The 24,060-nt window shown below is 42.2% G+C and overlaps 1 protein-coding gene across 1 annotated transcript in view; it reads left to right on the top strand.

The window, feature by feature from the left end:
• The window catches only part of LOC139228979 (solute carrier family 35 member E2A-like), a 37,219-nt gene that overhangs the window by 10,932 nt on the left and 2,227 nt on the right, over positions 1–24,060 (top strand). Inside the window, exons 2-8 of the mRNA XM_070860614.1 lie at positions 266–797; positions 2,195–2,330; positions 5,702–5,829; positions 6,787–6,907; positions 8,690–8,743; positions 11,615–11,687; positions 16,936–17,081. Of these exons, the coding sequence (XP_070716715.1) occupies positions 476–797; positions 2,195–2,330; positions 5,702–5,829; positions 6,787–6,907; positions 8,690–8,743; positions 11,615–11,687; positions 16,936–17,081 (980 nt within the window). The 5' untranslated portion in view covers positions 266–475. The remainder of the gene's footprint in view (positions 1–265; positions 798–2,194; positions 2,331–5,701; positions 5,830–6,786; positions 6,908–8,689; positions 8,744–11,614; positions 11,688–16,935; positions 17,082–24,060) is intronic.

The raw sequence follows: 24,060 nt of genomic DNA, 5'->3' as shown, positions 1-24,060 counted from the left end.
GTCGGACACTTCTGGTTTGTTGAGCAGAATGTTTACTGTGGAACAGAGATGATCGATTTCTGTTTGCCTTGATTTTCTTCTGAAAGCAGTCAGAACCATCCAGTTAATGCAGATTGTAATTTTTAAAACCTGTTTGGATTTGAATGTTTGTTAGAACATCAGAAAAGGCAAGGACACAGAAAGGCAGTTTTCAAGCAAGGCACACATTATATACTAAATCTTTTTGCTGGTTGGTTTTTAAAGCTAGCTTTTTTCCCTCTTTCAGCTGCTGATTGGATGTTGTGACATTGATGAGGTGGGGATTATCAATGCTGAAAACACTGGATGGAGATCCAATTACTCGCTTGCCATTAACAGAGGCTTGTACATAAACCTGCCGCGTATGTTACTGGCAGAGTGACTGATTTGTCCGACTACATTTCAAACATTCGCTTTCAGTCACGGGCCAAGCTGCAGACTGCTAGCTCGATCGAGCATGTCTCTCCAGGAGACTTCCCAACCTCTGCCGGACAAACAAAAGCCTCCCGATGAGAAGCCGCCAAAAGAGAAGACCTTTCCAGGCCGCTTCTCCCTCTTCAATAGGAATGAAAAGATTGTGATCACTAGAACTGACAGCTGCACAGATGAAAGTGTGTTAAAAATCACTATCACCGAGACGACCATGATCGAATCAAACTCTGGAATTTGGAGTATCAAGGCCATGACCTACCTCAGCCTGTGGTATTTTTTCAGTTTCTGTACACTCTTTCTCAACAAGTATATCCTGACATTATTGGAAGGAGAACCAGGAATGCTGGGTAAGTATCTAATAAAATCAATCTTTAATGTTAATATGTTACTGTTTTTACAGACACTGCTGAGCCGAACTCTGGCTAACTTGCCAGTTCTGACTCTACTCTGCTAATGAGCAGCTTCGAACTGAATGACTTGTTTTTAAAATTCTGTACATGCTGCGTGTGACCTATGAGCATTCACTCTCATTCTTTGAAACTTACAATTGTATATGAAGCTGGAGGCGTGCTGACCTCATAAAATCACATCAAAGATTTATTTTAAAGAAGAAAAAGATGTGCTACTGTATACTTTTGTGGTGGTTTCCTCTACAATCAGAATGTAGAAAAATGTATTTGTGCTAGAGAGACTGTATATGGAAATTACATTATTAATCACCCAGAAATACTGGCCTCCCTGGGTCGGTACGGAGCGTGTACGGACCCGGGGAGGGCATCGCAAAAGCCGGTTTTCGGCGTACAATGCGCATGCGCTGAAAACTGGCTTTTCCAATCGGTCAAGCTGGAGCCTGACAGATCTGCCGCATCCCGGGGGTGAGGACATTTGCACGGGCAAGATTGTGGGATTTACCCATATCATGCCCCCCAGCCGATGTCCTGAAAACTCTTGCGCCGAATAAAAGCAGGCACATAGCCTACTGTTACAAGCGTAAGAGTCTTAAAACACACTTAAAACATTAAAAAATAAAATTGAAAAAACACATTTTATTTTTAAAAACCTGCCCACTATATTAAATTTATTTTAAAGCATTATTTAAAAAACATTTTTTAAAAATTGAATTTTTAAAAAATAATACATAAATAACTAATTTAAATTAATGTTAAATGTGTAGTGTATTTTTTCTATTTTTTTATTAATGTTTGGGGGGGGTTTCTCATTCATCATAATGGGAGTTCCAACTTACGGAGTTCCCATTGTTATGAATGAGAATATTACTATACCTGATTGGCTGCCCAGAGCCATGTGACTCCAGCTCCAGGCCTGCGCATGTCCCGACGTGCACGCGTTGCGACGCGCAGTCAGCGGAGGCCTCGGGACCGGGAACTCGAGTGGGCGCAGCAGGAACAGTTAGGTGCGTATCTTTTTTTTTTCTAGAATCCAATCGAAGGCCCGCGGGAAGGAGAAGCCGGGATTTCTGGGCCAATATTTAAAAGTTTGTTTTGGGGTGATGGCGGTGTTGGATACTTACCGACCTGTTTCATTTGTATCAGGAATGCCTGTCTTTAATCTCCAAACTCCACTATTTGTTTTCCCCATCCAACATCTGTTTAGCTGCTGTTTCTGACCAGCGGGTTGCAAATGTGTGCCATTGCTCACTATAATTCACTATAACTCACTCCTGAACCCTGATTTAATGAAGAGTGATGCGTGGTGCTTGTACTAATCCTTGATCTTTCTGCAGGTGCTGTCCAGATACTTACAACCACTGTGATTGGATGTTTCAAAATGTACATCCCATGTTGTTTGTATCAGCATAAAACCCGAGCTGAATACCCATCAAACTTCCTCATGGTTATGTTCTTTGTAGGATTAATGAGGTGAGCTGGAGACGAAAAGGCAAATTGTATCGGTCAAGCAACCAATCCTATTTTTATGTTCCGTTTCACCCTTTAGATTTATGTGCAGCACTCTTGGGTACACCTGCCCCAGGCAGGCTGCGGTATAATTTAATATTAATTAAAGCAGTAGAACCTATCCTTGTGCACATACACCTTTGTCAGCTGTTACTTAACTGGCTATTAATAGTTCAGGTTGTCAGATATTCCACCCAAAGTGGGACTAACTGGGACAATAATCTTCAATTTAGATTATTGCATGTTAGTGACATAAACGTCTAGTTCTGAAACTGTGCTTGTATGCTGACAATGTACAGAATGTTTTGTCCTAGTAAGACAGTGCTCTGTTTAAAAAAAAATGTACTCATCCCGGCCGATGATCCTATTATAATCCTGGTCCAGTGTTTAGCTTTGACTTTACATCACATCAAAATCTATTTTTAAAGTTGCACTGGAAAATACTTCTAGCGGAAGTGGGAAGAATGATGGGAGTAGTGTAAGGGAACAACTTAAAATCAGAATTCACAAATGAAGAGAAAACTAAACTCCCCAATAGCTTGGTGCGTACCTCCGTCACCTTGTGTGGTACTGTGATTGTCAGTGCCACTTAAACTGTTGTAGAATGGTACCAGTGGGCTCAGTATTTTTGGAATTGTAGTTTATTGTTTAAATGAAGAAATAATTATGTCACCCTCATTAGGTGCTTTTTATATTCATATTACATATTAAATAAAGTCAGATTCGGATGGTAATTTAAGGCTAGGGACTGGCAAACCACTCTCCACATATATACGATTTCTGTTGCTTTCCACAGACCGAGATGAGGAGGAATTTCGTCACTCGGAGGATTGTGAATCTTTGGAACAGTGTCAGTATTACATAAGAATTCAGAGCAGGAGCCGGCCATACAGCCCCTCGAGCCTGCTTTGCCATTCAATATGATCTTTGACCTCAACAACACTTTCCTGCCCTTGATTCCCCAAGAGTCCAAATGTAAGAAGCCAATGTAGGTCAGCGAACTCAGGGGGTGATGGGTGAGCGGGACTTGGTGTGAGTTAGGACACAGGGCAGTGAGCACAGGGGGTGATGGGTGAGCGGGACTCGGTGTGAGTTAGGACACAGGGCAGTGAGTACAGGGGGTGATGGGTGAGTGGGACTGGGTGCGAGTTAGGACACGGGGCAGCGAGCACAGGGGGTGATGGGTGAGCGGGACTCTGCGAGTTAGGACACGGGGCAGTGAGCACAGGGGGTGATGGATGAGTGGGACTGGGTGCGAGTTAGGACACGGGGCAGTGAGCACAGGGGGTGATGGGTGAGTGGGACTCGGTGTGAGTTAGGACACGGGGCAGTGAGCACAGTGGGTGATGGGTGAGCGAGACTCGGTGCGAGTTAGGACACAGGCAGTGAGCACAGGGGGTGATGGGTGAGCGAGACTCGGTGCGAGTTAGGACACGGGGCAGTGAGCACAGTGGGTGATGGGTGAGCGAGACTCGGTGCGAGTTAGGACACAGGCAGTGAGCACAGGGGGTGATGGGTGAGCGAGACTCGGTGCGAGTTAGGACACGGGGCAGCCGAGTTTTGGATCACCTCTAGTTTACGGAAGGTAGAATGTGAGAGGCTGGTCAGGAATAAGATCACGGCTGAACTTCTACCTCAACTCCATCTTCCCGCACTATCCCCATATCCCTCGATTCCCTTAGTGCCTAAAAATCTATCGATCTCAGCCTTGAATATACTCAACGACTGAGCCTCCACAGCCCTCTGGGGCAGAGAATTCCAAAGATTCACCACCTCATCTCGGTCTGTGGAAAGCAACAGAAATCGTATATATGTGAAGAGTGGTTTGCCAGTTCCCAGCCTTAAATTACCATCCGAATCTGACATTTAATATATAATATGAATTATTAATGCTCTGTGTTGTGAATGTGGTCTAAAATGAATGAAGGCTTAACAACCCTCTAGTTTCCATATTGTTCATATGCCCTCAATGGGTGGGGTGCTGTGTGGGGGCTCACTGTTCTATTTAATGAACTAGCCAGACAAATATGAAGACAGTTTTTATCAGCTCTCTGTAAACTTATTAGTGCTTGTTTCTGCCCATCAGTTCAACCTGTAAACATCTATTTAAACACTTCCAGCCCTGACTATCATCCATGGCAATGAGCTTTTACTTTGACCATTGGCCACGGTTTGGATTTACCACCACGCTCCCTGCGGGGTATTCTAATCAGGTCTCTAGCGGATCAGGGCACACGACAGTCTAACTTGTATATCGGCAGGAATTCCATAAAACCCACCACCGCCAGATTGCCGCCCAAAAAGGTCGGCAAGATTCTTAAATTAACACCGGTGGAAAATTGCATTAAAAAAAAAAATACCACCCAGCGAGAAAATGGATCCTACCCGTAGCTTCTCAGCGGTTAAATGCGATCCTGGGCAAATTGGACGGTTCTTAATCAAAATGGGCGGTAATTACTCAAATTTAGACCGTGGCTGCGGTTGGGGCCTAGGGAGGGGGGAAAACACACACAATATTTTTTCCAAGAAACAAAAAAAGTTAAAAAAATAAGAAAATCTTCTCAAGACCCTTTTTAACTTAATTGCTGTAAAAGAATTATAAAAAAACCCTTTAACTTGCCTTTCTGTGCAGGGCTCCTTACCGGCCATCCAGCTCCAGCTGATTTTCGTGGGCGGTTTTATCGATCGCACCTACGGGTCACCGCTGAGCCCAAACTTGGGCGGTTGCGGTTTTTCGGTGGTGCGTGTTGGCGGTCCCCTCCCCAGCGATATTTCGAAAACGCCGGCGGAACTCTTTTTTTATTTAAAAAAAAATGGAGTGGAAATTTTCGCCGGGTTTTCCGCCGAAAACGAGCATTACCGCCGAGAAAACCGCGGCAAATGGTGGAAATTCTAGCCCCTGGAGTTTGGCACTAATATCACCATTGCAGCCAATTCCAGAGTCAGTTATTCAACACATTTCTACCCAACTATTGGAGTAATGTTCCTGTGTGCAAACCGCTTGACTAAGGGTCTAAAGTACTTATTACTGTGTGGCATTAAATTAAATATGATGGGAATTCTTTGTTATTAATCAAATTTCATCATTTACAGCATATTTTTGACCCCTTCAAACATGTAATGTTATTAAATTTATCATCATCACTGCGTTAAGAGCAATGTCTCAAAGTTAAATGCGATAACTCTTGTGGACTTTACCTCATTAATGCACGTTGTCTTTGACAATCTGTATTTGTTCATGGTTAATACTGACTATAGCTATGTCACTAAATAATTTCTGGTTGCTTTTAAATTTCATTAAAGGAATTTTCTGATGTGCTGTTTTTATTGTGCAGGTTTGCGACTGTAGTTTTGGGGCTGGTAAGCCTAAAGAACGTAGCTGTTTCTTTTGCAGAGACTGTAAAAAGCTCAGCCCCACTGTTCACTGTAATTATGTCGAGGCTTATTCTGGGAGAATACACAGGTAAGGAGTCCTGTTTTGATAGTAAATATAATTGTAATATTGCCAAAACTCTGTCCCCAACGTAATCATGGATTGTGGTAATAAGTGTCAATTTACCTGTGCAAATAATGTTGGAAAATAGACTTCTCCTGTTACTCAGGCTCTTGTCCTTTCTTTATGGAACTTGAGAGTACTTGGGATCTGTGGGAATTCTCGTAGATTATACCACAACAAATATCTAAATGCTAATTTATTAACTATCTACATTTTACACACCCTTCATATCGGACCACAGAATCCTATCCTAGTATAATGAACTCTGCCCCACCGCAGCTCATCTGCTGCTGAAACCCTCAACCCTGCCTTTGTTACCTCTAGACTTAACTATTTCAACACTATCCTGGGCGGCTTCCCATCTTTCACCCTCCAGAAACTCAAGCTCATCCAAAACCGATTGCCTGTGTGCTACCTCGCACCCAGTCCCGTTCGCCCACCCCTGTGCTCGCTGACCTACATTAACTCCCCATCCAGCAAGACCTCAATTTTAAAATTCTCATCCTGGTTTTCAAATCCCTCCATGGCCCTCGCCCCTCCCTATCTCTCTCATCTCCTCCAGCCCTCCAATAACCCCCCCCCTCTCCCCGAGATATCGGCTCCAATTCTGGCCACTTGTGCATCCCAATTTTAATCGTTCCACCATTGGTGGCCGTGCTTTCAGCTGGCTGAGCTCTGGAACTCCCTCCCTAAACCCCTCTGTCTCTCTACCTCTCTTTCCTTTTAAGACATCCCTTATAAACTGACTCTTTGACCAAGCTTTTGGTCATCTGTCCTAATATCTTGTTATGCGGCTCAGTATCAAATGTTGATGATAACAATCGTGTGGTGCACCTTGGGACGGTTTACTATGTTAAAGGCACTATATAATATAAATACACGTCGTTGTATTACTGCATTATTTCTCCTGCTTTGTAATTCTAGGTTTATGGGTTCACATGTCTTTAATGCCCATAATGGGTGGATTGGCATTGTGTACAGTCACAGAAATCAGCTTTAACATGCTTGGCTTCTTGGCTGCTTTGTCCACCAATATCATGGACTGGTAGGTATTTTTTATTGCACACATTCCCATTTTTTTGAAATGGCAAGTTTTGAAACTTTCTTGTTTGCAAACCACATGGCTATATGCAGTATTTAGCTGCAGTGCACAAGTTAACAGATCCCATATTAAAACTGCTGGGCCAGCGGTATTGGATCCGGAGTGGAACGTGTAATGTCGCTAGCGTGTATTCTTCCATACAAATACCAAAATTATATTTGCTTTTGATTTTCATCCCAAAGAATGAATGAAGTTATTTTAGGGGAACAGGACTTGAATTTCCATCGTGCCTTGTCATATCTCTCTCATGTCTCCAAGCACTTCCCGTGCAGTGAATAATTTGGAAGAATAAGGAATGCACATACTTGGGAAAATAAGAGTGTAAATGGGGCCGAGGAGCAAAGGGATACAGATACACACATCACTAAAAGTAGTGACGCAGGTCAGTAAGGCCATTTAAAAAAAAAAAAAGCACTGGGAATCATTTCTAGAGGATAAAATTGATAAGCAAAAAGTTATGTTAAATTTGTATAGAACCTTCACAGTTCTGGTCTCCATATTGTAAAAAAAAGATATAGGGGCACTAGAGAAGGTGCAAAAAAGAATGATACCAAAACTGAGAGGTCCCCATCAGGAAAGATTAAACTGGCTGGGGTTCTTTTCTGTAGAAAAGAGAAGGCTGAAGGCTGAGACTGTAAGATTATGGAAGGGTTTGTTGGGGTAGATGCAGAGAAGATGTTTCCTCTTGTGGGGCAGATCAAAACTAGGGGCTATAAATATAAGATAGTCACTTCATAAATCCAATGGGGAATTCAGGAAAAACCTCTTCAGCCAGAGAGTGGTGAGAATGTGGAACTCGCTGCCACAGGGAGGGGTTGAGGCAGATAGCATGGATACATTTAAGGGGAGGCTGGATAAACACATGGGGGAGAGAGGATATGATGATGGGGTGGGAGGAGGCTCGTGTGGAGCATAAACCCCGTTACGGACCGGTTGGGCTGTATGGCCTGTTTCTGTGCTGTACATTCTGTGTAATTCTATGCTCCATGTAGTGGGTTTCAGATAAATATTTATTGATCATTTGCCTTTTATTACTGGATACACGTTATTACCATTCCATTAAAACACTTATTTTAAATGAAAATAGTGACTAAAATCTTTCCGGTTCTATATTAACTCTCGGGACTGAACCTGAGTTAATCTTTGTTTTTATTTTTCCCTCGTTTCCATCTCCATGCAATTCTAACTAGTCTTTAACAAGCCCGTGTAAGTAAGGCTCAGCATCGCTCTGGAAACAAAACTCTGCCGCTTTCTGCCAGTCTAGCTCGCTTGTTTGTTCACACCTATTTATTTGTAAAAAGAAAATACAAAACAACCAAAAAAAAAAGCCCTTAAATTAGTAAACTGTAGTTAGATTTCCCAAAACTGGGGGTGGCTCTTTTTTCCCCCTCACTGTTAAAATCAGCAACAATCTCAAACCTTCTTCAAATGCAGTGGTTTAATAGCTGCTGAACCTAGCTTGCAGCCGTTGGAACCTCATGTCAAATTCTTGTGATATTGTAGTTACATTTGTGGGCACATTCAACACTGATCTCCTAAATTCCTGTCTCCCACTCGCATTGCAATTTGCTGTTTTGGTGTAATATAATGATAAAGGCCTACTATATTCATTTTAAACTTGAGATTTCTAGCCAAGAAAATGGTTGCTGACTTGGCTTTATAAATTCATCCGTTCTGCTGATGCATACTCTGAAGTGATCGTTGTGCTAATGCATTTCTCTTTAGTTTACAGAATGTCTTCTCTAAAAAATTGCTCAGTGGAGACAAGTATAAATTCTCGTAAGTATCAATCATTTGAATTTCAATTTTCTTTTTAATTTGTTCACTGGATGTGGACATTGCTGGCAAGGCCGGCATTTATTGCCCATCCTTAATTGCCCCTTGAGAAGGTGGTGGTGAGCCGCCTTCTTGAACCGCTGTAGTCCGTGTGAAGAAGATATTTTTAGTATACTACTTTGTAGCACTTTAGGAAGAATGTGAAGGCCTTAGCGAGGGCGCATTTACAATTTGTGAACAAGATGGGTTTTTAACGACAAAACCATTACTGATACTAGCTTTTTATTCCAGATTTATTCAATTAACTGAATTTAAATTTCCCTAGCTGCCGTGGTGGGATTTGAACTTGTGTCTCCAGATTATTAGTCCAGGCCTCTGGATTACTGGTCCAGTGACATAACCACTGTGCTACCGTTCCTGTCATCCATCTCCCACACACCCGTTCATCTGCTTAGTATCATTGCAATGAATTATTTTACTGACTCATTCTGTATAATGTACTTTGATCAAACTTTTATTTAAGAACATAAGAACTGGGAGCAGGAATCGGTCATTTAGTCCCTCAAGCCTGCTCCGTCATTCAATAAGATCATGGCTGATCTGATCATGGATTTATGTTTGAACTTATGGGTTTCCCTGCTATTTGTGAACCAATACTTTTGCAACCTTCCTCCCACCACCGTACTTTTTCTCTTGGTCTTGCTGCTGCCTCCTTATTGTGCCGTTGCTTCTTCAGTCACTGCCCGAGCTCCGACTCCATCGCGTTACAGTTTGCCTTTCTGCACAGAAAATGTGTGCGAGATGGATGTACTTGGGATGTATTTACGCACCAACTTTAATGTCGCAGCAAAGTTTCTGCTGTGCTGCCATCCTTAGTTAGTGTGTCTATATTTTTTTAAAACCCTGAACGGCAGTGTAAACATGGTCTTCTGCAGTTCAGGTTTCAATGTCCGCAGGGGAGTCAAGGTTCGGAACTTTGACAGCAAAGTGAGAAAGTGGAAAATTTACTAAAGAATTGGACGTCCTTCCTGGAGATACTGAACAACAAATTTCTCATTGCTGGTAATTTTTAGAAGCTGTTGAATGTGCTTTGAGTATTGTGGCATCACACACACGGTGATACTACAACGTCAGCAAGCTTCAGTGATTTGAAAGCCAGGAAGTACAATTGAGTTATAGCAGAGGCGGTGTGAATTGGCTCTCCAAATGGCAAATAATGAGAAGTATTTTTATTTTTTAGCTCGTAGTACTAAGCGCCCAATAGCAGAACTGTAAATGTTTTAAGTTGCTGGCCGAAACTAGACTTGTACGGCAACTATAGAATTATGAAAGTCCCTTCCAGTAGAGTTGCAGATCTTGTAGAGTGCTGTACATAAGTGTGGAGTACCATCTTTTGGCAGTGTTTTAAAGTTGCTCTGTATACAGTACTCCCGCTGCCAGTTACACGTTCTCAGGTGCTGGAGATGTTCAAGGTGTGGCTTTTCAGAGACTCTGAAAGCTTGTGCTGAAGGCGGTGTAAGTGTAGCTGCCACCATAGCCCATTAGGGACCTTACAAAGTAAGTCAATGAGAACAGAGTCTCTCCATTGTCCCCATGCTGGCCCCCTGAGTATCATCGCTGAGGAGTCCAAGTCACTCCAAAGTAACCAAATTAGAATGACACTAAGCTGGGTGGCGGTGTGAGCTGTGAGGAGGACGCTAAGCGGCTGCAGGGTGACTTGGACAGGTTAGGTGAGTGGGCAAATGCATGCCAGACGGAGTATAATGTGGATAAATGTGAGGTTATCCACTTTGGGGGCAAAAACACGAAGGCAGAATATTATCTGAATGGCAGCAGATTAGGAAAAGGGGAAGTGCAACGAGACCTGGAACATGGTACATCCGTCATTGAAGGTTGGCATACAGGTACAGCAGGCGGTGAAGAAGGCAAATTACATGTTGGCCTTCATAGCTAGGGGATTTGAGTATAGTAGCAGGGAGGTCTTACTGCAGTTGTACAGGGTCTTGGTGAGGCCTCACCTGGAATATTGTGTTCAGTTTTGGTCTCCTAATCTGAGGAAGGACATTCTTGCTATTGAGGGAGTGCAGCGAAGGTTCACCAGACTGATTCCTGGGATGGCAGGATTGACATATGAGGAGAGACTGGATCGACTGGGCCTGTATTCACTGGAGTTCAGAAGAATGAGAAGTGATCTCATAGAAACATATAAAATTCTGACGGGATTGGACGGATTAGAGGCAGGAAGAATGTTCCCGATGTTGGGGGAGTCCAGAACCAGGGGACACAGTCTAAGGATAAGGGGTAAGCCATTTAGGACTGAAATGAGGAGAAACTTCTTCACTCAGAGAGTTGTTAACCTGTGGAATTCTCTTCCGCAAAGAGTTATTGAGGCCAGTTCGTTAGATATATTCAAGAGGGAGTTGGATATGGCCCTTACTGCTAAAGGGATCAAGGGGTATGGAGAGAAAGCAGGAAAGGGGCACTGAGGGAATGATCAACCATGATCTTATTGAATGGTGGAGCAGGCTCGAAGGGCCGAATGGCCTACTCCTGCACCTATTTTCTATGTTTCGACCCGAGCACTTTCATTACAGCAGCATTTATTCTGTCTCCAATGCTTTTAGCCACTTATATGCATTTGTAATCTTGGCTTTTGGCCTGATATAATCTATAATGTCTAATATTTGGTCACCTCCAAAATTGCATCTAAATTCTCCAATTAACAATCTTCTATAGCAGTGTAAAGCTGCCATTGCAGTTACACTCCAATCTGCCAGGACAAAACTGTTCTTCCTTGAAGTAGCATGTTCTCTGTTAATCTCAATGTTGTATTATTTCTATCGATTTTAAGATATGTTCTCTCTGGATTTCTAGACCACCTGAACTGCAGTTCTACACCAGTGCTGCTGCAGTGCTGATGCTAATTCCAGCATGGATTTTTCTGATGGTAAGAGGACTTATTTAGGAGCTGTAGTACTAGTTTTCAGCGAACCAAAATAGATGCTTGGTTCCCCACCCCCCCGCAAACCTAAACACCATTCTTTTTGAATATACTGATATATTTAGCTATAGAGCACAAGGAATACCTCCAATCAGGTTATGTTTCTGTTCAAATGCAAGGTTTTTATAAGAACATAAGAAATAGGAGCAGGATTCGGCCCCTCGAGCCTGCTCCGCCATTTAATAAGATCATGGCTGATCCGATCATGGACTCAGTTCCACTTCCCTGCCAGCTCCCCTTATCCCCTTATCGTTTAAGAAACTGTCTATTTCTGTCTTAAATTTATTCAATGTCCCGGCTTCCACAGCTTTCTGAGGCAGCGAATTCCACAGATTTATAACCCTCAGAGAAGAAATTTCTCCTTATCTCAGTTTTAAATGGGCGGCCCCTTATTCTAAGATCATGCCCTCTAGTTCTAGTCTCCCCCATCAGATTTTATACTCCATCCCCTTTGCAATAAAGGCCAAGATACCATTGGCCTTCCTGATCACTTGCTGTACCTGCATACTATCCTTTTGTGTTTCATGCACAAGTACCCCCAGGTCCCGCTGTACTGCAGCACTTTGCAATCTTTCTCCATTTAAATAATAACTTGCTCTTTAATTTTTCCTGCCAAAGTGCAAGACCTCACACTTTCCAACATTATACTCCATCTGCCAAATTTTTGCCCACTCACTTAGTCTGTCTATGTCCTTTTACAGATTGTTTTGTGTCCTCACACATTGCTTTTCCTCCCATCTTTGTATCGTCAGCAAGCTTGGCTACGTTACACTCTTCCAAGTTGTTAACATAGATTGTAAATAGTTGGGGTCCCAGCACTGATCCCTGCGGCACCCCATTAGTTACTGATTGCCAACCAGAGAATGAACCATTTATCCCGACTCTGTTTTCTGTTAGTTAGCCAATCCTCTATCCAAGCTAATATATTACCCCCAACCCCATGAACTTTTATCTTGTGCAGTAACCTTTTATGTGGCACCTTGTCAAATGCTTTCTGGAAGTCCAAATACACCACATCCACTGGTTCCCCTTTATCCACCCTGTTCGTTACTTCATCAAAGAATTCCAGCAAATTTGTCAAACATGACTTCCCCTTCATAAATCCATGCTGACTCTGCCTGACTGAATTTTGCTTTTCCAAATGTCCTGCTATTGCTTCTTTAATAATGGACTCCAACATTTTCCCAACCACAGATGTTAGACTAACTGCTCTATAGTTTCCTGCTTTTTGTCTGCCTCCTTTTTTAAATAGGGACGTTACATTTGCAGTTTTCCAATCTGTTGGGACCTCCCCAGAATCCAGGGAATTTTGGTAAATTACAACCAATGCATCCACAATCACTGCCACCACTACTCTTAAGACCCTAGGATGCAAGCCATCAGGTCCAGGGGATTTATCTGCCTTTAGTCCCATTATCTTACTGAGTACCACCTCCTTAGTGATTGTGATTGTGATAAGTTCCTCCCCCCTATAGCCCCTTGACTATCCACTGTTGGAATATTGTTAGTGTCCTCTACCGTAAAGACTGATACAAAATATTTGTTCAGAGTTTCTGCCATCTCCATGTTCCCCATTGCTAATTCCCCGGTCTCGTCCTCTAAGGGACCAACATTTACTTTAGCCACTCTTTTCCTTTTTATATACCTGTAGAAACTCTTGCTATCTGTTTTTATATTTTGTGCTAGATTACTTTCATACTCTATCTTCCCTTTCTTAATCATTTTTTTAGTCATTCTTTGCTGGTTTTTAAAAGCTTCCCAATCTTCTGTCCTCCCACTAGTTTTGGCCACTTTGTATGCCTTTGTTTTTAATTGGATACCGTCCTTTATTTCTTTAGTTAGCCATGGATGGCTATCTTTTCTCATACACCCTTTTCTCCTCACTGGAATATATTTTTCTTGAGAGATGTGAAATATCTCCTTAAATGTACACCACTGTTCATCAACCGTCCTACACTTTAATCTATTTTCCCAGTCCACTTTAGCCAACTCTGCCCTCATACCTTCATAGTCTCCTTTATTTAAGCTTAGTACGCTGGTTAGAGATCCAACTTTCTCACCCTCCATCTGAATTTGAAATTCAACCATGCTATGATCACTCATTCCAAGGGGATCCTTTATTAGGAGATTGTTTATTAATCCTGTCTCATTACACAGGACCAGATCTAAGATAGCCTGTCCCCTGGTTGGTTCCGTTACATACTGAACCCGTCCCTTATGCACTCTATGAACTCCTCCTCAAGGCTCCCTGACCAATTTGATTTGTCCAATCAATATGGGGATTAACATCACCCATGATTATTGCTGTTCCCATTTTACACGCCCCCACTATTTCCTGGTTTATGCTCCGGCCAACAGAATTGCTACTGTTAGGGGGCCTATAGACTACACCCACCAGTGACTTTTTCCCCTTATTATTCCTTATCTCCACCCAAACTGTTTCAGCACCTTGACATTTGAGCCAATATCGTTTCTCACTATTGCAGTGATTCCATCCTTTATCAATATAGCTACCCCACCTCCTTTTCCTTTCTGTCTGTCCTTCCGGATTGTCAAATACCCCTGAATATTTAATTCCCAGTCCTGGTCACCTTGCAACCACGTCTCTGTAATGGCTATCAGATCATACCCATTTGTCTCACTTTGTGCCGTCGACTCATCTATCTTGTTACAAATGCTACGTGCATTTAGACAAAGTGCTTTTAAATTTGTTTTTTTTTACCCTTTTTTTCTGCTTGTTTCCTCTCTCCTTCAAACTCACTTTCTTTATTTTTGCTTTCTATTTCCAGCTTTACTCCCCTCCCTACTGAATCTATTTTCAGGTTCCCATCCCCCTGCCAAGCTAGTTTAAACCCTCCCCAACAGCACTAGCAACCTCCCCAGCGAGGATATTGGTCCCGGCTCTGTTGAGGTGCAACCCATCCAGCTTGTACAGGTCCCACCTCCCCCAGAAGCGGTCCCAATGCCTCAGGAAACTAAAGCCCTTCCACCTGCACCATCTCTCCAGCCACGTATTCATCTGCTCTATCCTCCTATTTCTGTACTCACTAGTTCGTGGCACTGGGAGTAGTCCGGAGATTACTACCTTTGAGGTCCTGCTTTTTAATCTCTCTCCTAGCTCCCTAAACTCTGCCTGTAGGACCTCATCCCTCTTCCTACCTATGTCCTTGGTATTTTGGTACTATTATCTTTGAGCTTTATATCCTGGATCTGCCTGAAAAAACAGAAATAATTCAACCTGGTTGCAGTGTCCTTGTTTCGTGGTTTAAAGTCATTTTATATATCCTTTGTGTTTTTTTAAATGGGAGGGATGTTCTGCACCCTTTTGAGAAAATATATTCCCCTTTTTAAAAAAAAAACACCCCGGATTTTGTCCTGTAGCTGACCCTATGCTGTGCACCTCCTGTGGCTGACAGCTTGCTCTCGGACTCCATTCGAAAGCATGTAACATAAAATGCATAAAATTATCAAACTGTGTTGATATTTAGTCCTGCATAAAGAGTAGAATGAACCCTTTTGGTTAATGTGTGTGATGGCTCTCATAATATTTTAGGAACACATGGGCCAATGGAGCTTATTTTTCACTGTCTTGTTTTTAAATGTTATTTTCTTTCTCTCTGCTTTGGTTCTCCCACACCATCCAATGCAAGAACAAGCAGGCACCCTCCTCCGACTCTTTGAATGAATCATTCTATAAAAGACCTGAGAGGGGCCCAAGATTAGCATGCCATCTTCTGATGGTTTGGTTAAAACTGGATGTCTGAGTGAGCATTTCTGGCTATGAGCCCAGTGCCTTGATGCAGATTTTTTTTTTTTAAAGTTACATTTTGCTCAAAGTTATTACTGCAGCTCACAACAGTTTGAAAGGATTGTCCCATGAGCGTAGTCATTGTGGAATGTTTGAGTGCCTTTTGCATTATTTTTAAATTCATCCTATTTCAGGAGCGCGTTCTTCATGTGTTGTTCTGCTTTTACCCCCTGAGTTGGAATCTGGTCTTTACTGGGCACACTGGGATCTGCGTTTCACACCGAGACTAGGCGAGCAAGTGCAACAGACTGACCCCTTGAGTTTACGTAGCTCAAACCCGCAGTCTTATCACAACTGCAGAATCTCAGACCCGCTATTCTGAAGACCTGTGCAATGACTTCGTCTCCCACGGAAATCTCGGGACTAGCCCACAGTGCTGACCTCCGCCCCTTCCTTTTTGCTCATTTGTACGTTCTCCTTGGCTGTAAGGTTGGCCTTCCACATGTCCATCTCTTGACCTATCTCTGCACCACCATCCTTGACCCCATTGGTGACTCTATGGTGTCAATTTGCTTTTCTAACATTAAATTGTGGATTAGCAAGAACTCAGCTGAGCATTAGGTTGACTAAAGCTACCTATTTATTTTCTGCTGAAAACCCTTACCCTTGACCTGACTCCATCCCTCTTCCTATCCGATAGCTCGGGATGAATCCGATGGGTAACGTCCGTGTCCAGTTTGATCATCAGTTCAGTTTGAAACCCATGATATCCATAATCAAGCTTCCTCGTTTCAGTTTCTGCCTCTGCAGTTACCTCTCCCACTGCCACTAAAACCCTCATCCTCACTTTTATTACCCCCATACGTGACTTCTCATGCCCTCTGTACCGGCCCAATGCCACACCGAGACAAAGACACACAGACTGATGCCCGCAAACTGTGCGACAGACATACGCAGGCGAGACAGAAGGAAGGACAGACGCAGAAAGTGGAAGGAGACAGATACAGAAATTACAATAGTAAATGTCTTGCAGCCATTAACTTGGAGATGAAAAAGGAGGGAGACCGAAAGTGGAAGTTAGATAGAAAGGCATAGAGAAGGAGACACCATGTAGTTACATACATCTTTGTTTGTCCATGAGCAACGCTGGAGGACATCAACTTTAATTATAAAACACCAAAAGGTTATTGTCCAAATGGCCTTCTCTCTCTGCAAGTGATGTTTTATATATCCATACTTTATATTGTAACTGTAGTGCTGATTATAGTTATGCTTGCTGATTGTTGAATGGAACTAGCCATTTTTAAACAGACTGTCTCTGGGCAGATTGAATTTGCTTTTGGAATGTAGCGATTAATATATAGACCCTGAGCAGTCCATGTTCTGGTTGCCTTTGTGCGTTTGATGTAAAGGTAAATACCCCAGCTCCTTTCCTTTGTCTTGCAGGATATTCCAGTCCTGGGAAAGAGTCAAGAAAGTTTCATTTTTAGCCAAGACATTGTGATACTGCTGCTTATTGATGGAATCTTATTCCATATTCAGAGTGTGACTGCATATGCGTTAATGGGGAAGATATCACCTGTTACTTTCAGGTAGGCTAATGTGCAGAGAGACAAAATCCATTCACAATGATAAATGTACATTTGAAAAGGAAATTGAAGGCATGACCAAGAGTTATGCAGTGGATACCCGCTCCAGCAGGAGATGTAAGAAGGTATTCTATAAAGGGGCTTAAGCTGAGAGCACGGTGCTTGTCTAAACCTCTTGAGTGTACTTGTCTTGGAATATCAGAGTCTGTTTTCCTCTTATAGTTACTGAGTTGTTTTTTCACTAACATCAGCAAAAAGTCAGTAAATCTTGCTGTAAGTTTGCAAATTCTATATTCAACATTCAACAGCTTGCATTTATAAAGTGCTTTTAACATAGTAAAAAGTCCCCAGACACTACACAGGAGCGTTAGCAAACAACATTTGACATCGAACCACATGAGCTATTAGGACAGGTGACCAAAAGCTTGGTCAAAGAGGTCGGTTTTAAAGAGCGTCTTAAAGGAGGAGAGAGAGGTGGAGAGGTTTAGGGAGGGAATTCCAGAGCTTGGGGCCCAGGCAGCTGAAGGCACGGCCACCGATGGTGGAGCGATTGTAATTGGGAATATGCATGAGGCCAGAAAGTTACAAGTAGATTCTGCACGCTTGATTGCAAAAGTATTCTGCAAAAACTTTATAATTTAAAATATAAACTGAAACAATTCCACAGAATTGACTCACTCATTAAAGTAAGTCATAATATCCAATCAGTGATTCCCAAAACATAAATGAGAAATCTATTTGAAAACAATCATAAAACATTGTATTTACATACCACCATTCACCACCTCTGTCTGAATTACAGCCAGTGAGGTGCTATTGAAGTGTAGTCGCTGTTGAATAACTAACTTAAATTTCAAACTTTTATTCTACATTGGTAATTTAGCTAAAAAAGCAAACATGGGCATTGAACCTATTTTCTGCAGGTCCAATAAAACCTGAATAAAAGAAAAACTTACATTTATATAGTGCCTTTCAAGACCTCAGGAGCGCTTTACAGCCAATGAAGTACTATTGCAGTGTGGTCACTGTTGTAATGTAGGAAACGTGGCAGCTAATTTGCGCACAGCAAACTTAAATATGATAATGACCAAATAATCTATTATAGTGATGTTGATTGAGAGATATGTACTTGCCAGGCCATCAGGGAGAACGCCAATGCTCTTCGAGTAGTGCAGTGGGATCTTTTACATGTACCTAAAAGGGCAGACGGAGCCTCAGTTTAACGTCTTAACCGAAAGATGGCACCTCCGACAGTGCAGCACTCCATCAGCACTGCACTGAAGTTTCAACCTGGATTTATGTGCTCGAATCTCTGGAGTGGGACTTGAAGACCTGACATTCTGACTCAGAAGCATTGAAGTAATAGTAAAAAAAACCCCACCCAAATTGAATGTGGAGTGCACAGCAAGTGCGGTGATAAGAAGGGAAGAGGAGTACTGATGCCAAAATTCTGTGGGAAAAGTAGCAAAAATTAAGTCAAAAATGCTAAACTGACACCTGTCTGACCAGCAAATGCATGTCCGTAGCATAAGGAGGCAAAGTGAGTCGATAAAAATGCCTTTCTGTTCAGCGAGGTTCAGAATAATTTACATATCCTGTGTACGTTGACCTGAACTTGGCTGAAATAAGTGGTCTCCGGAGAATGAGAATGATAAAGTATATATTTTTTTTACATCATTACATAAGAACATAAGAAATAGGAGCAGGAGTAGGCCATACGGCCCCTCGAGCCTGCTCCACCATTCAATAAGATCATGGCTGATCTGATCATGGACTCAGCTCCACTTCCCCGCCCGCTCCCCATAACCCCTTATCCCCTTATCGTTTAAGAAACTGTCTATTTCTGTCTTAAATTTATTCAATGTCCACAGCTCTGAGGCAGCGAATCCCACAGATTTACAATCCTCTGAGAGAAGAAATTTCTCCTCTGTTTTAAATGGGCGGCCCCTTATTCTAAGATTATGCCCTCTAGTTCTAGTCTCCCCCATCAGTGGAAACATCCTCTCTGCATCCACCTTGTCAAGCCCCCTCATAATCTTGTACATTTCGATAAGATCACCTCTCATTCTTCTGAATTCCAATGAGTAGAGACCAAACCTACTCAACCTTTCCTCAAAAGTCAACCCCCTCATCTCCAGAATTAACCTAGTGAACCTTCTCTGAACTGCCTCCAAAGCAAGTATATCCTTTTGTAAATATGGAAACCAAAACTGCATGCAGTATTCCAGGTGTGGCCTCAGCAATACCCTGTATAACTGTAGCAAGACTTCCCTGCTTTTATACTCCATCCCCTTAGCAATAAAAGCCAAGATACCATTGACCTTCCTGATCACTTGCTGTACCTGCATACTATCCTTTTGCGTTTCATGCACAAGTACCCCCAGGTCCCGCTGTACTGCAGCATTTTGCAATCTTTCTCCATTTAAATAATAACTTGCTCTTTGATTTTTTTCTGCCAAAGTGCATGACCTCACACTTTCCAACATTATACTCCATCTGCCAAATTTTTGCCCACCCACTTAGCCTGTCTATGTCCTTTTGCAGATTTTTTGTGTCCTCCTCATACATTGCTTTTCCTCCCAACTTTGTATTGTCAGCAAACTTGGCTACGTTACACTCAGTCCTTTCTTCCAAGTCGTTAATATAGATTGTAAATAGTTGGGGTCCCAGCACTGATCCCTGCAGCACCCCACTAGGTGCTGGTTGCCAACCAGAGAATGAACCATTTATCCCGACTCTCTGTTCTCTGTTAGTTAGTCAATCCTCTATCCATGCTAATATATTACCGCCAACCCTGTGAACTTTTATCTTGTGCAGTAACCTTTTATGTGGCACCTTGTCAAATGCCTTCTGGAAGTTCAAATACACCACATCCACTGGTTCCCCTTTATCCACCCTGTTCATTACATCCTCAAAGAATTCCAGCAAATTTGTCAAACATGACTTCCCCTTCATAAATCCATGTTGACTCTGCCTGACCGAATTTTGCTTTTCCAAATGTCCTACTACTGCTTCTTTAATAATGGGCTCCAACATCTTCCCAACCACAGATGTTAGGCTAACTGGTCTATCGTTTCCTGCTTTTTGTCTGCCTCCTTTTTTAAATAGGGCCGCTACATTTGCAGTTTTCCAATCTGTTGGGACCTCCCCAGAATCCAGGGAATTTTGGATAATTACAACCAATGCATCCACAATCTCTGCAGCTACTTCTCTTAAGACCCTAGGATGTAAGCCATCAGGTCCAGGGGATTTATCTGCCTTTAATCCCATTATCTTACTGAGTACCACCTCCTTAGTGATTGTGATTGTGTTAAGTTCCTCCCCCCTATAGCCCCTTGACTATCCACTGTTGAAATATTGTTTGTGTCCTCTACCATAAAGACTGATACAAAATATTTGTTCAGAGTTTCTGCCATCTCCATGTTCCCCATTACTAATTCCCCGGTCTCGTCCTCTAAGGGACCAACATTTACTTTAGCCACCCTTTTCCTTTTCCTTTTTATATACCTATAGAAACTCTTGCTATCTATTTTTATATTTTGCGCTAGATTACTTTCATAGTTTTATCTTCCCTTTCTTAATAATTTTTTTAGTCATTCTTTGCTGGCTTTTAAAAGCTTCCCAATCTTCTGTCCTCCCACTAGTTTTGGCCACTTTGTATGCCCTTGTTTTTAATTGGATACCATCCTTTATTTCTTCAGTTAGCCACGGATGGCTATCTTTTCTCTTACACCCTTTTCTCCTCACTGGAATATATTTTTCTTGAGAGTTGTGAAATATCTCCTTAAATGTACACCACTGTTCATCAACCGTCCTACACTTTAATCTATTTTCCCAGTCTACTTTACCCAACTCTGCCCTCATACCTTCATAGTCTCCTTTATTTAAGCTTAGTACGCTGGTTGGAGATCCAACTTTCTCACCCTCCATCTGAATTTGAAATTCAACCATGCTATGATCACTCATTCTGAGGGGATCCTTTACTAGGAGATTGTTTATTAATCCTGTCTCATTACACAGGACCAGATCTAAGATAACCTGCCCCCTGGTTGGTTCCGTTACATACTGAACCCGTCCCTTACGCACTCTATGAACTCTTCCTCAAGGCTACCCTAACCAATTTGATTTGTCCAATCAATAGGATTTTAAAATCACCCATGTTTATTGCTGTTCCCTTTTTACAAGCCCCCACTATTTCCTGGTTTATGCTCCGACCAACAGAATTGCTATGGTTAGGGGGCCTATAGACTACGCCCACCAGTGACTTTTTCCCTTTATTATTCCTTATCTCCACCCAAACTGTTTCAACACCTTTATAATTTGAGCCAATATCATTTCTTACTATTGCAGTAATTCCATCAATATAGCTACCCCACCTCCTTTCCCTTTCTGTATGTTCTTCTGAATTGTCAAATACCCCTGAATATTTAATTCCCAGTCCTGGTCACCTTGCAACCACGTCTCTGTAATGGCTATCAGATCATACCTGTAATGTCTCAATTTGTGCCGTCAACTCATCTATCTTGTTACAAATGCTATGTGCATTTAGACAAAATGCCTTTAAGTTTGTTTTTTTTACCCTTTTCTTCGTGCTTGTTTCCTGTCTCCTTCAAACTCACTTTCTTTATTTTTGCTTTCTAATTCCAGCTTTACTGCCCTCCCTACTGAATCTATTTTCAGGTTCCCATCCCCCTGCCAAGCTCATTTAAACCCTCCCCAACAGCACTAGCAACCTCCCCCGTGAGGATATTGGTCCCGGCTCTATTGAGGTGCAACCCGTCCGGCTTGTACAGGTCCCATTACAACAGTGACTACACTCCAAAAGTACTTCATTGGCTGCAAAGCGCTTTGAGATGTCCGGTGGTCGTGAAAGGTGCTATATAAATCCAAGTTTTTTAAATTTCTATGACACGTGCTGTAGCTGCCGCTGCAAAACTTGCAGAATGTCAATTGGGCCCAAATACCGAGTGAAATGTTCACGAGATTCAGGTGAAATGCTTGCATAAGATTTAATGTTGTAAATACGTCGATATAGGAAATCTATTAATAGCCGCTGCAACATGAAAACTACACTCTGCTGTTGACCATACTGGGAAAATAGTTCTGAAATTAAGAAAACTCCCCAGCAGAGCTTATCATTATGATTTATTTAAAAACTCTCAATATAGATTCACAAATACTTCTTCCCCTTCCCTAAGGCTACACATATTGTTGCATTATTAGTTTGTCAGCTTTGCCAATGAAGTTCTTTTCATTGATGCAGACATAAATTGTCTTGTCATATACATTTAACACTTGAATCCTCCACATGCATCCTTGAATTCAATGTTAGTTTACAGATTATTTATTCAGATCCTATTGTTTTTACTTGATATGAGAACATAGGAGACGGCCATTCGGCCCCTCGAGCCTGCTCCACCATTCAGTAAGATCATGGCTGCTCTTCTACATCAACTCCACTTCCCCGCCCGATCCCCATATCCCTTGATTCCCCTAGTGCCCAAAAATCTATCTCTCTCTGATCTCTATTGACATATTTATTTGTGCACTGCATCATCTTGTGTTTAAAAAGTTCAGACCTGTTTAATTCAACATTTCATAAAAGCAGCTCTTTTCCTTAAGAACTAACAAAGGTTGCTTTGCTAATTATCACTAACAATTAGAGTTGAAATGATGGAAGCTTGAAAACTAAAGTAAATGTTGGTCCCTTAGAAGATGAGAAGGGGGATTTAATAATGGGAAATGTGGAAATGGCTGAGACCTTAAACAATTATTTTGCTTCGGTCTTCACAGTGGAAGACACAAAACCATGCCAGAAATTGCTGGTCACAGGAATGTGGGAAGGGAGGACCTGGAGACAATCACTATCACTAGGGGGGTAGTGCTGGACAGGCTAATGGGACTCAAGGTAGACAAGTCCCCTGGTCCTGATGAAATGCATCTCAGGGTATTTAAAAGAGATGGCGGAAGTTATAGCAGATGCATTCGTTATAATCTACCAAAATTCTCTGGACTCTGGGGAGGTACCAGCGGATTGGAAAGCAGCTAATGTAACGCCTCTGTTTAAAAAAAAAAAGGGGGCAGACAAAAGGCAGGTAACTATAGGCCGGTTAGTTTAACATCTGTAGTGGGGAAAATGCTTGAAACTATCATTAAGGAAGAAATAGTGGGACATCTAGATAGGAATAGTGCAATCAAGCAGACGCAGCATGGATTCATGAAGAGGAAATCATGTTTAACTAATTTACTGGAATTCTTTGAGGATATAACGAGTATGGTGGATAGAGGTGTACCGATAGATGTGGTGTATTTAGATTTCCAAAAGGCATTCGATAAGGTGCCACACAAAAGGTTACTGCAGAAGATAAAGGTACGCGGAGTCAGAGGAAATGTATTGGCATGGATCGAGAATTGGCTGGCCAACAGAAAGCAGAGAGTCGGGATAAATGGATCCTTTTCGGGTTGGAAATCGGTGGTTAGTGGTGTGCCACAGGGATCGGTGCTGGGACCACAACTGTTTACAATATACATAGATGACCTGGAAGAGGGGACAGAGTGTAGTGTAACAAAATTTGCAGATGACACAAAGATAAGTGGGAAAGCGGGTTGTGTAGAGGACACAGAGAGGCTGCAAAGAGATTTAGATAGGTTAAGCAAATGGGCTAAGGTTTGGCAGATGGAATACAATATCGGAAAGTGTGAGGTCATCCACCTTGGGGAAAAAAAACAGTAAAAGGGAATATTATTTGAATGGGGAGAAATTACAACATGCTGCGGTGCAGAGGGACCTGGGGGTCCTTGTTCATGAATCCCAAAAAGTTAGTTTGCAGGTACAGCAGGTAATCAGGAAGGCGAATGGAATGTTGGCCTTCATTGCGAGAGGGATGGAGTACAAAAGCAGGGAGGTCTTGCTGCAACTGTACAGGGTATTGGTGAGGCCGCACCTGGAATACTGCGTGCAGTTTTGGTCACCTTACTTAAG

This window comes from Pristiophorus japonicus, chromosome 18, assembly GCF_044704955.1.
Source record: "Pristiophorus japonicus isolate sPriJap1 chromosome 18, sPriJap1.hap1, whole genome shotgun sequence".
Taxonomy (NCBI): Eukaryota; Metazoa; Chordata; class Chondrichthyes; family Pristiophoridae; genus Pristiophorus; species Pristiophorus japonicus.
Note: the sequence above shows the minus strand (reverse complement) of the source record. Positions and strands in the feature narration are given on the sequence as shown.